This window comes from Perognathus longimembris, chromosome 5 (genome assembly GCF_023159225.1).
Source record: "Perognathus longimembris pacificus isolate PPM17 chromosome 5, ASM2315922v1, whole genome shotgun sequence".
Taxonomy (NCBI): Eukaryota; Metazoa; Chordata; class Mammalia; order Rodentia; family Heteromyidae; genus Perognathus; species Perognathus longimembris.
The window spans coordinates 48,264,139-48,282,566 of NC_063165.1; the positions used below are offsets into that span (position 1 = coordinate 48,264,139).

The window sequence follows — 18,428 nt, forward strand, 5'->3', positions numbered from 1 at the left end:
CCTTAATTTAGTCTGTGACTCAAGTGTTAGATAACAGTGAGGGGTTTAGTCTCCAAGTATTTGTATAGCCTCTGTGGTATCCTTTGTTATTGAGGGTTACCTTGATTCCACTGTGGTCAGATATAATACATGGGATGACATCAATACTTTTGTATTTGCTGAGGTTCTTTGTGTGGGCTATGACATGATCTATTTTGGAGTATGTTCCATGGGCTGCTGAGAAGAATATGTATTGGGTCTCTGTAGGGTGAAAGACTCTGTACAGATCCATTTGGGATATGGTGTTACTTAGGTCTTCAGCTTCCTTGTTAATCCTCTGGGTGTTGGATCTGTCTCTTGGAGAGAGTGGAGTATTAAAGTCTCCCACTGTGATTGTGTTTGGGTCTATCTTGTTCTGTAGTTCTGTGTGAATTTGCTTGACATATGTAGGGCCTATTTTGTTCGTTGAGTATAAATTTATCACTGTGATGTCTTGATTCTGGATTTTTCCTTGTATTAAAATGTAGTGCCTTTCTTTGTCTTTTTGAGTTGATTTTAATGAGCAGTCCAGCTTGTCTGAGATCAGGATGGCTACTCCTGCCGTTTTGGTAGGTGCGTTTGCTTGAAAGCTCTTGCTCCATCCTTTCATTCAGAGCCTGTTTTTGTCCCTTGTTGTCAGATGGGTCTCTTGAAGACAGCAGGTGGCAACTTTTTGTTTACGGATCCACTCTGTCAGTCTGCTCCTCTTTATCGGAGAGTTTATACCATTTATATTCAAAGAGATCATGGATTAGAGTGTTTTTTTCTCTTCCATATTCCTGTTAGGCTGTTTTTCCTCTCCTTTTTTTCTTGTCTTTATTGAGCTGCTCTTCTTGTTGGGCTCTGGCTATTGTAGTTTCTTTCTGTTTCTGTCTGGGGGTCCTGTACATTTTCTGTTGGGTGGGGTTCCCCTCTTAGAATTCACTGTAAGGCTGGTTTTTTTATTCACATACTCCTTTAGATCCTCTTTGCTATGGAAAGATTTGGTTTTTCCCTTGAAGGTGAATTCTAGTTTTCCTGGATATCTAATTCTGTCTTGGCAGTTGTTGGCCTGGAAGACTGGATTGTGTTCTTCCACGCTCTTCGTGCGTTTTAGGTTTGTGTGGAGAGGTCTGCTGTGATTCTGATCCTTTTTCCATTGTAATATAGCTTTTTCTTCGTTTTGGCTACACTCAAAATTTGCTCTTTATTCTTGAGATCTGAAGTCTTGATTATTATGTGCCTGGAAGAGGATTTTCTAGGGTCTGGTCTGCCAGGCTTCCTATAGGCTTCGGTTACTTGGGTGAGGTCCCTTGTGAGATTGGGGAAGTTTTCTGCAATGACTCTATTGAAAATATGTTGTAGCCCTTTGCTCTGGTATTCAGCTCCTTCATCTACTCCAATTATACGCAGATTATATCTCTTGTCTTTGTCCACTAGCTCCTGGATTAGTCTGCCCTGGAGTTTAACCGTTTCTTGGAGTGTGGTAATTTTCTGGTCCTTTTCAGCTGCATCGATGTCCAAAAGAGAGATTTGGGATTCGATATGATCAATTCTTTGTGATGTGGCTTCGAGTGCGGTGTTTATAGATGACAGCGAGCCGTTTATGGTTGCCAGATCAGCTCTCACCGTAGTTATTTCTACTTTTAAAGAGTTGTATTTTGAATCTATTTTTTCATGCATTTCGTTTCTCATGATGTTAAGGTCTTCTTTAATGGAGGATTGCACTGTATCCATTTTTGCTTCCATTTCTTTCTTGATTTGCTGTAGATTTTTCGAGACTTCCATTCTAGCTCCTGTATCTGTTTTCTGAATTCGGTCCTGAGGCTTTCGATCATTTCTTCTATCTTAGTCTCATTTGTTTTTTTTATTCTCCATCTCCTCTTCGGTCGTACTACTTTTTGGAGCTGGCGAGTTGGCTTGACCTTTCATGAAATTTGTAATATTTCTTTGTGATTTGCACATCTGGAGATCTGTAGGTGGCGACCTTGGCTTGGCTTTGTGCTGGGGCCCACTGGTCCGTCAATGGAGACTTGTTTTTGTCCTGGCTCTGGGTTTGAATTTGGCTGGTGAACCTTACTGCCCAATGGGTGAACGTGACCATCTTGGTTGTTGCCGCGGTGGTCACCCTCATGCACTTGGGGGGTGGGTAGGTTCTGTGTCTTTCTCTGTAGGACTGTGCCCTGCCGCTGTGTTGTGCTGAGCCTAGTGTACCTCTGATGGGGGTTTGCGGGTCGCTGATTCAGCGTGGCGTGGAGACTTTTCTCCTCTTTGATTCTTTTCCCACTAGGTACCGTGGTCAAAGGAGCTCACCTCTCAGATTGAGAATTGCCGCTGAGAGGCGGCTCGCCCACCTGTGCGGAGTGCTCCTATCGGAGCAGGTGTTGCTGTTGAGGGGTGGCCCGCCCACCTGTGCGGAGTGTGCCTATCAGAGCGGGTACTGCTGCTGGGGGGCCCTGCCCACCTGAACGGAGTGTGCCTATCAGAGCAGGCGCTGCCGCTGGGGGAGCCCTGCCCATCTGTGTGGAGTGCGCCTATCAGAGTGGGTGTTGCTGCTGAGGGAGCAGCTTTCCCGCTTGCGCGCTCCCGCGGGGGGTTGGGCAGGAGATCCTCCTGCTGGAGGGCTAGCACATTGACCCACGCCGGCCCTCCAGGGGGCATATGCAAGTACGTTCTAGTGTTTCCTTTGGGGGCGTGCTGCCCTGAGTTGTTGGAGGGTGCTGTGCCCTCTCGCGAGTCTGCTGTGGGGGTCGGTATGCGTGGACCCCAGCAAGTTCAAGTGTCTCAGTGCGGGTTGGTGCCCACAGACTCTCTGCGCCTCTGCTGTGAGAAGGGCGTGTGGTTAGGCCCAGGTGTCCCTGCTGGGCTGGTATTGCACACCAGTAAGCCTGTGACTGTTGTTCAAAAAGTCCACACGGACCAGCGTGCCTCAGGTGGTGTTCCAAGGCCTACCAGTCCCCGGGCCCCTGCTGCGGTGGGGGGGGGGGGGCGTGGGGCTGGTGCGGACAGGTTCAGGCTCCCCAGCTGGGACTTTGGGGTGGATGCCTGACTAAGGTGTTTCCCGGTCACTTTGTTGGGAGCTGCTCTGCCTCTGCAAGCTCCCGTGTCCTCCCTGAGTCTGTAGGGTCCTAGAGCCACCAGATATGGGGCTCCTTTGTTCCCTCAGGGCAGGGAGGGGGAGGGAGGGAGCTCTAGCTTCTTTGTAGGGTTTGTGTCTCTGCTAGAGCTGGTCTCCCATTGCGGGGAGGGGCAATGGGGAACTTACTGGTTATCATCCCACTGAGGATCTATCTTAAAATATGCTCTAAAAAATATGCTCTATACCAATTGCACAGGGTTGGTTTTTTTTTCCTCCAAAATATAAGCTGGTTTACTAAACATCCTTAGCACTTTATGTATAGTGTTGTCTATCATATATTGGATTTCTGTGTCCTAGCTATCTAGCTATCTAATCTTCTCTACTGGTTTTTTTGTTGTTGTGGTTGTGGTTGTGTTTTTTGTTTGTTTGTTTGTTTTTTGTTACCAGTCCTAGGGCTTGAACTCAGGGGTTGGGTACTGACTCTGAACTGTTTTGCTCAAGGATATCACTCTACCACTTAGCCATGGCTCCACTTCCAGATTTTGCTGGTTAATTGGAAATAAGTGTCTCAAGAGCTTTTCTACCTGGGCTGGCTTTGAACTGTGATCCTCAGATCTCAGCCGTCTGAATAGCTAGGATTACATGCATGAGCCCAGCTGTTCTTTTTGTTCTTGAGCTTTTACCACACTGTTTTGTTTTATTTATTTATTTGTTTGTTTGTTTGTTTGTTTGTTTTATAAGAAATATGGCCATGCCATATTAAAGATAAGGGCTTCACTTTTTTTTTAAGGATGACTTAGTGATTTTAAGTTCTTTTATTCCATTTAATTTTTGGAGCTTATTTCATGAGTTGCTAGGAAAAACATAGCTGAAGTTTAAGTTGTGATTGCATTAAATTTGTATATTCACCTAGTTTGGGTTAACTTAATATCACAAACTGAGTCCCAATGTATTTAGATAGACTCTGTGCCCTTAATTAAGTTAAAGATTGCTTTTTTCCACATAGAGGCTCTCTGACCTTTATAGTTTATTCCTAAATACTTTCTAGTTTTTCATATAGCTTCTGAGTGGTATTAATTTTCGTACGTTAGGCACTGGATACATTTCTTGTACTGTTTGTTACCTTGTCCCTCATTCCCCCCTCCCCCCTCCCCCTTACCCTTTCCCCTCCTGAGGTGTTCAGTTCACTTACACCAAACAGTTTTGCAAGTATTGCTTTTGTTGTTGTTTCTCTTTTTTTACCCTGTGTCTCTCAATTTTGGTATTCCCTTTCAATTTCCTAGTTCTAATACCCGTATACACGGTTTCCAATATACTCAGATAAGATTACAGAGATAGTGTAGATACAACCACAGGAAGGTGATACAGGAACATCATCAATAATAGAAGCTACAGATACACATGGGACGTTGAAAGTAGTTACAACTGTGATATAACAATTGTCTCCATAACATGGAGTTCATTTCACTTAGCATCATCTTAAGTGATCATAAGGGTATAGCTATTGGGCTCTTGTGATCCTCTGCTGTGACTTGCCTAAACCTGTGCTAATTATTCCCAATAAGGGAGACCATAGAGTCCATGTTTCTTTGGGTCTGGCTCACTTCACTTAGTATAATTTTTTCCAAGTCCTTCCATTTCCTTACAAATGGGGCAATGTCATTCTTTCTGATAGAGGCATAAAATTCCATTGTGTATATGTACCACATTTTCCTGATCCATTCGTCTACTGAGGGGCATCTGGGTTGGTTCCAGATTCTCGCTATATTGCGCTGAGATGAACATTGTTGTGCTGGTGGCTTTACTGTGATTTTGTTTGTGGTCTTTTGGATAGATACCCAAAAGTGGGGTTGCTGGGTCATAGGGGAATTCTACATTTAGCCTTCTGAGGAATCTCCATACTGCTTGCCAGAGTGGCTTAACCAGTTTACATTCCCACCAACAATGAAGTAGGGTTCCCTTTTGGCCACATCCCCTCCAACAATTGTTATTGTTAGTTTTCTTCATATATGACATTCTTACTGGGGTGAGATGGAATCTCAATGTTGTTTTGATTTGCATTTCTTTTATGGCCAGTGATGTAGAGCACTTTTTCATATGACTCTTGGCCATTCTCATTTCCTCATCAGAGAAGTCTCTTTGTAAGTCTTTAGCCCACTTGATGAGGGGGCTATTGGTTCTTTGCGGTTTTGTTTTGGAGGAAGGTAATTTTTTTAGTTCTGCATATATTTTAGATATGAGGCCTTTCTCCGTTGAATGGCCGGTAAAGATCTTCTCCCAGTCTGTGGGCTTTCTGTTTATCTTGCGAGCTGTGGTATTAATTTTCATTAAATTTGTTTTTAAAACTAAAATTTTCAACTTAAGATAACTAGATATACTTTCAATGTGAGAAATAAAAACTTGAACTGTTTCCACCAGTGGTGGCATATTACAAAAGTAGTAGAATATTTCAACCAAAAAATAGATACTGATGATCAGGATATGTACAATATTTCCATCATCACAAATTCTACCTCTTGTCCTTTTATAGGCATGCTTGTTACTTCTCTCCCATACTGCCCTTAATTCTCTGCAAATACTAATCTGTTCTGTCACTGTGTTGTTGTTTTTTTGGTTTTTTGGGGGGGGCCAGTCCTGGGCCTTGGACTGAGCACTGTCCCTGGCTTCTTTTTGCTCAAGGCGCTATAGCACTCTGCCACTTGAGCCACAGCGCCACTTCTGGCCGTTTTCTGTATATGTGCTGCTGGGGAATCGAACCCAGGGCCTCATGTATACAAGGCAAGCACTCTTGCCACTAGGCCATATCCCCAGCCCCTGTCACTGTGTTTTTGACAATTCAAGAAAGTTACATAAATGGTACCTGGTGGTGTGAAATATTTCAACCATTTTATTATCAATATGACTCTCTGATGAGTCATCCAGGTTGTTGGTTATCATTAGTTCATACCTTTTTATTGTTGAGTAGTATTCTGTAATATAGACATGCCACTCTTCATTTAGCCATTCACTCATTGAGCGATGCTTTGTTGTTTCTAGTTTCAGACTAAAAAAACTACAATGTCTAACCTCTACCTTTGTTTAACTAATATAAACTAACAAAAGAAAGGTACTGTCGAAAGTTTCTTTAACTAGAAAATTATGCATTTCTTTTTATCTCTGCTTTTGTTCCACCTTAGTTGTAAAGAGAAATAGTTTTTTTTTTTCTTTCAGGTAAGTGTTTTTTTTACTTGATTTTACTGCCCACTCATTATATGGAACATTAAATATAATATAGAATCACTGGTAATTTTAAGTACTATGAACAAAAAAAAAGAAAGATTAATCTTATAAAAATAAAAAATTAAAGAGGCTTGAGTTTACAAATAAATGGACACATATTTGCTACTTCTGATTCTAGGGGTGGTCTCCAAATGTTTTAAATTTGTCATGACCATGAAATTTAATTCTAGATTTTTCGTTTTGTTTTACTTCTCTGTTACAGCAATTTGAGGTTTTTGATGATTGCTTTAGCATATGCTATACCACTTGGTGTATTTGCTGGCTGGTCTGGAGTTCTCGACTTAATTTTAACACCAGTTCATGTCAGCCAGGTAAGTATTTTATATGTGTATATGTTGTAGGTATTTCAGTTTTTTTCAGTTTATGAATACTGATAACATGTTGTTGGTATTAGCCTGAAAGACTATGTAAACATTGTCCTAAATCAATGTTGCAAAAGCAAGATTCTATGAGACTACTAAAAGCTTGTTTTATGTGGAAAATCATGAATCTCATGTTTCTTTGAGTGCTGTTAATGAGGCTGGCAGACAGAAAAGAGTAAAATCTTAGTTTTGTTGACTTCATCATTTGTCGTTTCTTCATACTTCAAAAAGGAGTTTATGAACCCATCATCAAATATATTGCTATTCATATATCTAATTTGTTTCTCTCTGGTCTCAGAATAAGGGTAGCTAACTTCTTTCAAAATAACCATTTCACCTGCTTGATGCCATTGCTTTCTTCCCTTTGCTTCTAGAAAGCATGGTAGAAAAGGTAGAGCAGATATAGAGAGGCAAATGGAAGAAATTCAACACACTGGTGTAGTATGATATTGTTATATAATTTTGTCCATTCTGCTTTGGATGAACCATTGGATTCTTTGCCATTTTTCACTATCTCATAAGCAGTGCCACATGAATGTTGTCATACATGGCTTTTAAGGCCTTTCTGACATAATGCAACTAAATACATATATAGAAATTGAATATCTGGCTATTAATGTATGCCTTCTTTGATAGATAATGCCAAGCTTGTCTAGAGTGGTTGTCTCCATTTATAATCCTACCAGCAGTGCATGACATTCCTCATTGTCCTGAATCATTGCCAGCACTTGATTATGTACATTTTAGACATGCTGATAGCTGTGCACTTGTATGCCATTGTAGTGACATCTATGAATCTTTTCAAGTGCTAATTGGATATTTGAATGTCATTTTTGGGGACACACCTGTTCAAGCTCACTGTTGGGCTGCCTTTTTCTTACTGATCTATAAAGAAGAGAGCTGCAGAAGGAGGCTCCCAGCGGACTACGTGAGGTTCCCCACACCAGTAAGTCTTCTGCTGAGAAAGGGGCAGCTATGGAAAGGGCAAAGCTGCTAGAAGCTTAACAGGGAGACTGCTAGGGGGTTAAAAGCAAAACAGAGACATTAGAGGACAAGTAGTGTCTTGAAGCTCTGGCACTGCCAATATCCTGACACCTCATTAGCACGTAATTAATGCCATGGGATACTGCTGAGACACCAGAAAGGTCAGACAATAAACAGGACTGTTCCCTGGACCTACTCTAATCAGAGCCACCATAAACAAAGCCTGCACCAAGCACCAAGCCCTGACAAATGTTTGCACAGGAGACATTTGAGAGATTGAGCCCTACCAAGTGAGAGAGGCTTTATTTCTACCCTACCCTAATAAAGCACAAAACCAGGCAAACCTACACAGATTCAGAGTGAAGAGCCAATAATCTGTCAACTAGAACATTAACAACCAAAACCCAATCATTTTAGAGAAATAATAAGAGAACGCAGAATCCTTACATTCATCATTTATAACATACAGAATACAATTATTGAAAAACACATTAGATATGTATTAACAAAAACAAGAGCCAGGCACTGGTGGGCTCACATCTGTAATCCTACCTACTCAGGAGTCTGATACCTGAAGCATCACAGGCTAAAGCCAGCCCAGGCAGAAAAAAGTCCATGAGATTCAATCCCCGATTTATCAGCAAAAAGCTGGGCCGAATGCTTCAAGTGGTAGTACACCAGTTAAGCAAGCACAAAGCCCTGAGTTCAAACTCTGACATTTTTTTTAAAAAAGGCATTCACTAAAATCTAGCCTAGATAATCAAGATGTTCATAAACATATTTCCCTCTGTTATGTTGTACAACTACATTGTTCGGCCATTAGTCATATGTCACCACTTAAAATTTAAATCAACTGAAATGAAATAAAATTAAAGTTGTACTTCCTCATTCATAGTAGCACTTTCCAAGTGTTATTAAGGCCACCTTACATTCCTGGACTAATCCCATCTATCAATATGATTCATTACACTACATGTCACTGGATTTAGTTGTCTGATTTGGGGCACTTAAATTTATGAATGAGAGTAGACTCCAGTTTTTCTTTCTTGTCCTATCTTTTTCAATTTTAGTATCAAAGTTTTATTAATCTTAAAAAGTAACAGGAATTTTTTTTCTATTTTGGAAGACTGAATGAAAGTTCTGTAATTTTGGCCTTTTGTTTTTCCCTAGAGGTTGAATAGGATTTACTGATTAAGCTATGTATGAGAAGTAGTTCATAGTATGTATTATCTTGTGGTTTTATTACATCTCCAAGGACAAATCATTTTGAGATGATGGTTATGTGCATCTTCTCTTGGTTACTTTTTTTTTTTTAATATAATGTATAGTGACTCAGCTGGGTAGTTGGGAACTAGTCTGGGCTCACTTATGGGAAGGGGTGTTTCATCTTGGCCTTTGCTTCAGTGAAGGATCAGCAAATATTCCAAGATGATAAGATAAACTTTATTTTCCTGGTGCCAGTCCTGAGGCTTTAACTCAAGGCCTGAGCACTGTCCCTGGCTTCTTTTTGCTCAATCCACAGCTCCACTTCTGGCTTTTTCTGTTTATGTGGTGCTGAGGAATTGAACCCAGGGCTTCATGCATGCTAGGCAAGCACTCTACCACTAAGCCACATTCCCAGCCCTCTTGGTTACTTTTTTAAACAACTTTACCAGTGGCTTTTTGTTGTTTCTTTCTATTTCATTGACTTCTGATTTTGTCTTTATGTCTTTCTTTTTTCCTGCTTTTTTGAGAAAGTTGCTTTGCTCTCCATTTTCATTTTCTCACTTTTTAATCTTGGTGTGTGCGCCTGTAATGAGGCTTTTTTTACTCAAGGCTGGCCCTTGTGGGTGAGCACAGCTTTGCTTTCAGCTTTTGGCTGATGAATTGGAGCTAGGAGTCTCGCAGACCTGTTCGAACTGACTTCAAACCATGATCCTCAAGACCTCAGCCTTCCAAGTAGCTAGGATCACAGGTGCAAGCCACCAGTGCCTGGCTTCATTGTTCTATTTTTCAGTGATAAAGTTTTTATTTGATTTTATTTATAATTTAAATTTTTCTGAACAAATGCTCTTGCTTATGTCTTCATCTGTTAAAAATAAAGTTTATATTCATAATTCCTTTATCTGCATTCTCTGTGGATCTGTTTAGTTAGTCATATTTTACTACCTCTTTAATTTGTTCAGCAATTTTTGTCTGAGTGCTGGGCATAGTAGCATAGTATATAAGAAGTTATAGAGATAATTTAAGCTTCAAGATGATGTCATTTTCTCCACATAGAATTTGGTGATTTGTAGAATTATAGATTACCTTAGTCTAGTTTCAGAGTTTGGTACTATTTAAGATTGGGTTTTGGTCCTGTGTTCTATTTTCACTGCTACTTCCTCCTAAGGTATAGCCCTTCTGAGTCCCAAATTAAGGCCTTACTAAGGTTTTTGGAAGACTATCGACCTCTAAGCAAGCCTCTAACTCCTATTTTTTGTTTCCTAGGTAAATGAGGCTAGTACTAACTTCTCTGTTCTTTATCCACATTGTTTCAAATCAGCAGACAGTCCTAAAATTTTTTCTTCAAACGCCAAGCTTAACTCTGATTTTCTTTCACATCCTACATCATGGTTCCGTAATTCTGATTACCTTTGATCTCTCCATGGACCTTGAACAGATTTTCCCTCAGATTTTCTAGTTCTCAACTGGAATACTAATCCAGATTACCGAGAGCACCTGACTTAATCCATAGTGAAGCAAAGTACCTTAATCTGATAATAATAGAAACTTATTTCCCACAGTTGTGGAAGTTAGGAGGTCCAAAGGCATGGTGCCAGCAGATTTGGGATCTGCTGAGGTCTTAATCTTTGCTTCAAGACAGCACCTTCTTGCTGCCTCCTCAGGGGAAGAGCTCTTATGACTTAATCATCTCCATACTATGACATTGGAGATTAGGTTCCAACATGTAAATGAGGACACTGGTATTAGACCACAGCCATACCTGCACCCTAAGAAGAAACTCTCCCTTTACTTTTGTGACCTACTTTTCTTGTACCAAGTATACCAAATGTGCTCAATTCTGATAAGGAAAAATGCATTACCTATTTAAATTCTGCTGATTTTGCATGTCTATGCTTTGTTCTGTAAATGCTAAGAAGCCCTTCCAATGTATGTTTCTCTGAACAAATTGGGAGATACAGAGTCCATGAATCACACCAGCTACTAAAATGAAGTTTAAAATTAAATGAAAGGAAAAAATGTGCAATTGATTATTGGGGAGAATGTTAATAACTAGTTACAAAGGATGAACAAAGGAAGCAGAAATGTACAAACTAGCATGAAAGGACCAGCATCAGTACAGCCAGATAAATAATGGTCCTTTGCTTGGCATAAGACCTCATGCACCTGTTATTAGCTTCAAGGAAGTCTTAGACAATGATAGTAAGTGCCCTGTTATGGGAGAGTTGTCCTTCAAAACAGAGGGTCTTCTTAGCACAAGTGTCAGTGGCATGCAGAACTACAGATAATATTAGCATCAGGGTATTTTCCTTCCCCAGAGAGCCTTTATGTTTTCCAAAATGCCAGAATAGCAGCGAATACTGTAAGAGCAAAAAACTTAGACTAAGCTGCTGTGAGAAATTTCACTCCTCCAATGCTGAGAGTTTAGAAGAAATGGTTCATGTTCCTAATGAGCCACGGCCATTGGTCACAGTTTAGACAACTTTTTCCTTCATTCTGACTTAGATCCTTTAGAGGCCTTCAGTTCTCCGGGACCACCTTACATGGGTGGCAACTACGTGCAGGTAATGGAAAGGGAAAAGAGTGTAGAAGAGGCAGACAGCTGTTTTAGGCTCTGTGTCCCAGAAGCAGCACACTTCACTTCTGCCCAGTTTTCTAATGAGAACTTAAGTCACACGGTCACTTGTACAGATAGGGATGGGGACATGGGATCTAGCTAATAAGTACCAGACAGAAGATAACATTTAGTGGACAGCTGGCAATTCCTGTCACAAGTGTAATACAAAATATGAGTCAAAAAGTAATTTAAAAAACAAACAAACTGGGCAGTAGTGGCTCACACCTATAATCCTACCTACTCTGGAGGCTGAGATCTGAGGATTGCAGTTGGAAGCCAGCCAGGGCAGGAAAGTCCATGAGACTTACCTCCAATAAACTACTCAGAAAAAGCCAGAAGTGGCACTGTGGCTCAAGTGGTAAAGTGCTAGCCTTGAGCAAAAAATGAAGCTCAGAGGGGCTAGGAATATGGCCTAGTGGCAAGAGTGCTTGCCTCATATACATGAAGCCCTGGGTTCAATTCCCCAGCACCACATATATAGAAAATGGCCAGAAGTGGAGCTGTGGCTCAAGTGGCAGAGGGCTAGCCTTGAGCAAAAAGAAGCCAGGGACAGCGCTCAAGCCCTGAGTCCAAGGCCCAGGACTGGCAAAAAAAAAAAAAAAAAAAAGTTCAGAGACACTGCCCAGGCCTTGCGTTCAAGCCCCAGGTCCAGAAAAAAAAAGGGGGGGGGGGTGGAGGGAGGGCGGAATAAAAGGTAGAAGGTAGTTTAGGTATCTCTTCAGTGCCAGGTCAAGGCTGAATTTTACCCAAACTAGTAACTATTTCTGAACAGGGAAGTATAATGATTGGTATGATGATTCTGACAATAATGGACAAACTAGATTCTGAGGACCATTTCAGAAGCTTTTGTAGGAGTCTGGAAGTAAAACATAAGTTGATAAGTTGCTATGGTGGTCATAGCAAGGATAAAAAAGGAGGAAAATGCACCAATATAATTAGATACAGAGAGAATTTCAATAATAACAGCCAACTAACATATATTGAGTACTTTACCTTATTTTTTGCATTTATTAACTTGTTGAACCTCAAAAAACTTATTATCTTCATTCTACTATTGCAGAAAATGAGAGTGTGTGTGGTTTGGGACAGATAGCAAGTCATAGTGAGTTAAAGGTCCATGAGTGATGAGGAAACAGACTGCTTCCAAGAGTGTGGGTGTGAAGGTAGGAAAAAGAAGATAAGCTAGGAGGAGCCCAATCAGGTGATGTTTATTGAGCACTTCCTGTGTGCTGGCTAATGACTCAAGTCTTGTAGCTAGCTTATGCCATTCCATCCATTTTACATGTAAAAAGACATAGTTTGCTCAAAGTCACAAAGCTAGTAAAGGCAAGATGGGAAGTATTTTCTAAAGAGAGGAATAGCCTATATGTTTAAAACCTAGCCCAGTGTCTCTTTTTCTACTTGGCCCTACGTTTTTCCTTCCCTTCTTTCCTCTCTGTCTTCTCTCAGTACATTTATAGATATGGCCAGATGTTTTAGTACCTGTTTCCTAGTAGTTTCTCCTGTATCAGTCATATTTAATAACCTTTTTGAGGCCATTCACCCTTCCCCATTGTCTTACATATTCCTAGTATATAGCACCTGCCTGAAAATATTTGTTAAATGACATTGATTTTATTTATGTGAATTTCCATAAGTTTGTGTTTATTCTGTAGCCTATCATTTTACATACTTTGATAAGTAAAATTCCCTAGATTTGTTACCATTTAACTGTCAAGATGTTGGTTATAGAGAATTTTTTTTCTTATTCTCAGTTGCAACATGGCAGTCTTGCATTAAACATGTCTGCTACTTTGTTAACAGGTAGATGCTGGCTGGATTGGATTTTGGTCCATAGTTGGAGGCTGTGTTGTTGGAATAGCTATGGCAAGGTGAGAATATTTTTTAATATTAAACATGTGAGTGGACCAAGGCTCCCCTAAATAAACACTAAATTTAGAGAAAAGTGGAAGAGGCAAAAACTATGCAACATTCACAAATAGTAGAAATAATTGCATATCATTAGAGAAATATCTCCAGGAACCCAAAGGAAGGTGACATGATAGTCAAAGAAAATCAGGAAATAACAAGAATAGGAAAGAGTTTAAAAGAATCAGTTATCAGAGCATCTCTAGATGTTTCCATGAAGAGTTGATCTCCTGATTATCAAGTGTTTATTTCTAGTTTTTTTCACAGGTAGGTTCCTGTGTTTCCCATTTTCATGGGGTGAAAAAAAGGTTCTCATTTTCTTCAAACTCTCTTTGATTTTAGCCCATTGTGACAACACATTTATAGAATTAATCAAAAGGAAAAAAAGGTTTCCTTCATTCTAAAAAAGGAAAGAATGAAAATGTTGCTCTTTTAGTGAATGACTATGAAACCAATCTGATAATATTCATTCACTTGCTAAGTCATTTTACTCTAACCATAAACAAAATTAGGATATCAGATTAACCAAGAAGGGAAGATTCAAATAAGATATGTAAATCACCTTAATATCTAAATACTTAAACATAATTGACACAGGGTAATATTATATCTAGGCCTTACAGTTTGCATAGTATTTATGGGATAATGAAAGAATAAATTGACACAAAAACTTCCAAATCACTTTATTTGAGGTTTTTGCAAGTTAAATAAATATTAGAATAAATACCTAAAAGCTAAAGAAGTAGAATGGAAAAATATTCTTTATGGGAAATCACTGATTCCAAAATAGATTGACCTGTCACATTTTGATAAGAAGCATACTGAAGTTTTCTAATTAAATATCCAAGCCAATTAAAGTGAGTCATCACTGATCAAAATGAGTTCTGCATACTAAATAGACTGAAAAGAGAATCATTGTGCATCAGAAATGACATCTCACCTGTTTCTTTTCCTTTATCTTCTTTCTACAAACTCTCAATTCTTAACTATTTCTTTTATTTTTTTGGCCAGTCCTGGGGCTTGGACTCAGGGCCTGAGCACTGTCCCTGGCTGCTTCTTGCTCAAGGCTAGCACTCTACCACTTGAGCCACAACGCCACTTCTGGCCATTTTCTGCATATGTGGTGCTGGGGAATCGAACCCAGGGCCTCATGTATACCAGGCAAGCACTCTTGCCACTAGGCCATATCCCCAGCCCCAATTCTTAACTATAGATAGATACAATTAGAGGAAAAATTAGGAGGACATTTGTACTTACTTCAAGACAGTATACCACAGTGTAACCCAGGCTGGCTCAAACTGGTATTCTTCCTGTCTCCATCTTCTTCTGTACTTAGATTTCCTAAAGGCCATTACTGACTGGGTTCTCGAGGACAGCAGACCACAGTGGTCAGTTTGTTCTTGTGTGATCAAACTGTGAGATGTTATTGCAGTTCAAATCTTACTTGAACCAGAATGCTATTTCAGTCTCTCCTACCTTTTCATCTACCTAACCGATGAGGCAATGTATGCAGCCTATCAAAATGTAAATCAGGAAAGGGGCTAGTAAGTTTGGAATTAGACTGCATGCTTCATATTTTCTTAAGAGACATTTCTTTCAAGCTGTGGAGTCTTTCTTAGAGCTCATAGAAATCTCTGATTGTGAACTTTCATAGATGAGAACAAATCTATCACTAAAGAAAAGTGCATCTATTTCTCCCACCAAAAGATGGCACAGCTCTCATAGGAAGTCATTTTTTGTATAGAAAACATGATCATGTCTAGTAAGTGCAGAACAAAGGATAGTGATAATAATGTTCCAGTACTGTTTAAGGACATGAATTATAGGAATTACAATCAGTTTTTTTTAATTCAAAGTGGAGAAAATATAGTAACTGTTGCATTGGGATGGGATCTATTTTTCTATAACAGAAATAGGGGAATGAATTGTGTATAGCCAGAGGATTATGCCTGTACAATCAGCATTTACTCTGGCATGTAAAGAAACACAGTTGGAAATTGGGGGCATAGGGAGAATTGTCATACATTTTAGTTTCATGTTTGTTCAGGAAAATAGTAGTAATTTCAGTATTTAAAATACTATAAAACCTCCAAGCTTTATAAAATGGTCTTTAGTATTCTAGATGCTAGTGGCTTTTTTGTTTTGTCTTGCTTTGTATGTGTATATCTTGTTTATGATTGATTGATTTATTTTTCTGTGCTAGTACTGGGGTATGAATCCAGGACTTGGGCTTTGTCACTCAAGGATGGCACTCTACCACTTGAGCCAGTCTTACTAACTGCTTGTTAGTGGTTAATTGGACATAACAGTCTCGTGGATTTTTTTTTTTTTCTGCCTGGGCTGACTTTGAACATGATCCTCAGATTTCAGCCTTCTGAGTAGCTAGGATCATAGGCATAAGCTACTGGCACCTAGCTTATTTGTTGTTGTTGTTGTTGACAGGGTCTTTTTATATATTTCAGGCTGGCCTTGAACTTACCATGTAGCCAAGGCTGGCCTCAAACTTGCAAAGTTCCTGCCTTAGACTCTGAGGTTATGGGCAAATGCCACCACACTTGGCATGCTGATTTATATTCTTGTTCTCAACCTAGCACAAAAACAAGACAATTTCCAATAGAGAAAAATGTTTTAAAGGAAAAAAAGCAGCATAAGTGAGGAACCATATAAGGACAGGGCCTCTTCAGTGAGTATGGAGGCATGTTAAACTGGAACGGGAATGAGCTGAGATATATGCACTCCTGAACAGAATGAGCCATGTAAGAGTCTGGAGCTACCAGCTTTGCACACAGACAAGTACAAAGGTGGGCAAGCAGCTTTAGCATATATGAGAAACACACTTAGCTGTCTAATGGGAGCAGAACAAGACAGGGAGAGTAGAGGCAGGACAGCACCAGGACCTCAGAGGTTGGGTGAGGGAGCCTTGTGGAAGCTATGACGTGCATTTCTGGAGTGACTTTTGGGAGCCCTATCTTTGATGTCAACAAGTTAACCTATTTTCTAACTTAATGTGTATTTATTATAGAATGTTCAAAAAGTATAAAAATTCAAAAGAAAATAGCATTTGAAAATGTAAATTTTCAGACTATGAATTATATAGATCAAACGGAGATGACCTTTTGTGTGCTTTGTAAGATTAAAAAATAAAAAAATCCCAAAGTACACACACCACCAAACATTTCTCGGTTCAAAAAAAGTGGGGAGGATCCTTTAAGTAATTGTATTTAAAGAAAGTATGTGACTAAATTTTAAAAAATAGAAGTAAAAGTCCAGCTAGAATTAACAGAAAATTGTTTCCTCTCAGATTTGCAGATTTTATTCGGGGCATGCTAAAACTGATTCTTCTCCTCCTGTTTTCTGGGGCTACCCTGTCGTCCACGTGGTTCACCTTAACTTGTTTGAACAGTGTGACCCACCTGCCTTTGACTACAGGTGAGCACTATTTTTGAGCTCTGAGTAAATATTTTCAGTTCATAGAAGTGTAAATACGGGCTGGGGATATGGCCTAGTGGCAAGAGTGCTTGCCTCTTATACATGAGGCCCTGGGTTCGATTCCTCAGCACCACATATACAGAAAATGGCCAGAAGTGGCGTTGTGGCTCAAGTGGCAGAGTGCTAGCCTTGAGCAAAAAAGAAGCCAGGGACAGTGCTCAGGCTCTGAGTTCACGGCCTAGGACTGGCCAAAAAAAAAAAAAAAAGAAGAAGTGTAAATACTATGAAGTAGGATTTATTTTTGCTGTCCTTCAGTAATTGTTAAGTCTCCCTGTCTAATCATTATACCACCATCCCAAGGAATTAACTAAAAACATTTTGACTGACATTTTGCCTATGGAAAAGAAGTATGTTCTTTGGTTTACATTCATAATATGGAAATGCTTGTATTCATTTGAGATTTATATCAGAATATGTTCTGATATAAAGATACAAAAAATTTTATAATCATTACCTCACTATTAAACAGTAAAGAGGATGAAGGTAAGGCTATTTAATGTATTTAGCAAAATTCAGCTGATGAGAAAATTTAATTCTATTTCAGTCTTAATCTCCTTTGCCATCTGAGATAACATTTGCAACTTTCAGAAACTTAAGATATGAATCTTTGAGGGAGAAGGATATTATTCTGCCTACCACAGGGTCTTTTTTTTTAATTACTGTGATAGATGATTGTGTACATTAGGGGACTCTGTTATTCCTTCTTCCTTTCTTTAACAACCAAGTACTTAAGATTCATATTTCTTATTCCATTTGCACATAGTATCTATCTACCTTTTAGATTATGAGCTTAATTATAGGATTACTTGTTATGAAAGTAGATTTAGAGCTAATTTGTCATAACAAGCATTTGTATGAGGAGGAGCAAATAAGAATCTGAAGAGGCCCCATGAGGCTTCTTGCATTGGCATGTAAAGTCCATGCGAAGGAGGGTTGCTTTCGTCTCCACATGACTGTGGCATACAGTATATCCCTGCATGGCTCTCTGTACTCTATAGCAAAAGAAGCCATTTACACATCCAAGGCAACAAATGTTTTCATCATCTTTTATCTCTGCAAAGTTAGTTTCTCAGTAGTTGGTGTGTTATAAAGCAAACGCCATACAAAATCAGTGTGGAATAGGAAATGATTCTGATTCCAAATATAAGAAGTTTACAGTTCCCATCAAATGCACACATGCTCTTAGTAAGAAATTGTGGTCATTTTTAAGAATTAAGTAGAGCTGTATTTCTTTACATTTATGGATTTAACTTTTTAAATGGCTACTAAATTATTAGGGTATAATTATTTATTAAATTGCTTGGCCATAACTGTGTAATTGTTAGCTATTTCTTTTGATCTTGAGGGCACCATGATAAAAAGACTGAGGTTAATTGTGTGTGCTAAGACTAAGGAATTTTGGAAACCTTACCCTGTCTTGCTGGTAGTCCTCCGTCTCTTCAGTGTATGCATTGTTTGAGAAGCCCAGTTGTCCAAAGTAATCATTAGACTCAGAGTAAAATATGTACAC

General features: G+C 39.4%; 2 protein-coding genes across 2 annotated transcripts in view; one reads left to right on the top strand and one right to left on the bottom strand.

Moving 5' to 3' along the window:
* Positions 1 to 18,428, bottom strand: part of Kpna1 (karyopherin subunit alpha 1) — a 596,817-nt gene that overhangs the window by 300,629 nt on the left and 277,760 nt on the right. The window lies entirely within an intron of this gene.
* Positions 1 to 18,428, top strand: part of Slc49a4 (solute carrier family 49 member 4) — a 67,902-nt gene that overhangs the window by 33,001 nt on the left and 16,473 nt on the right. The window contains exons 5-7 of the mRNA XM_048346775.1: positions 6,558 to 6,666; positions 13,325 to 13,392; positions 16,731 to 16,858. Of these exons, the coding sequence (XP_048202732.1) occupies positions 6,558 to 6,666; positions 13,325 to 13,392; positions 16,731 to 16,858 (305 nt within the window). The remainder of the gene's footprint in view (positions 1 to 6,557; positions 6,667 to 13,324; positions 13,393 to 16,730; positions 16,859 to 18,428) is intronic.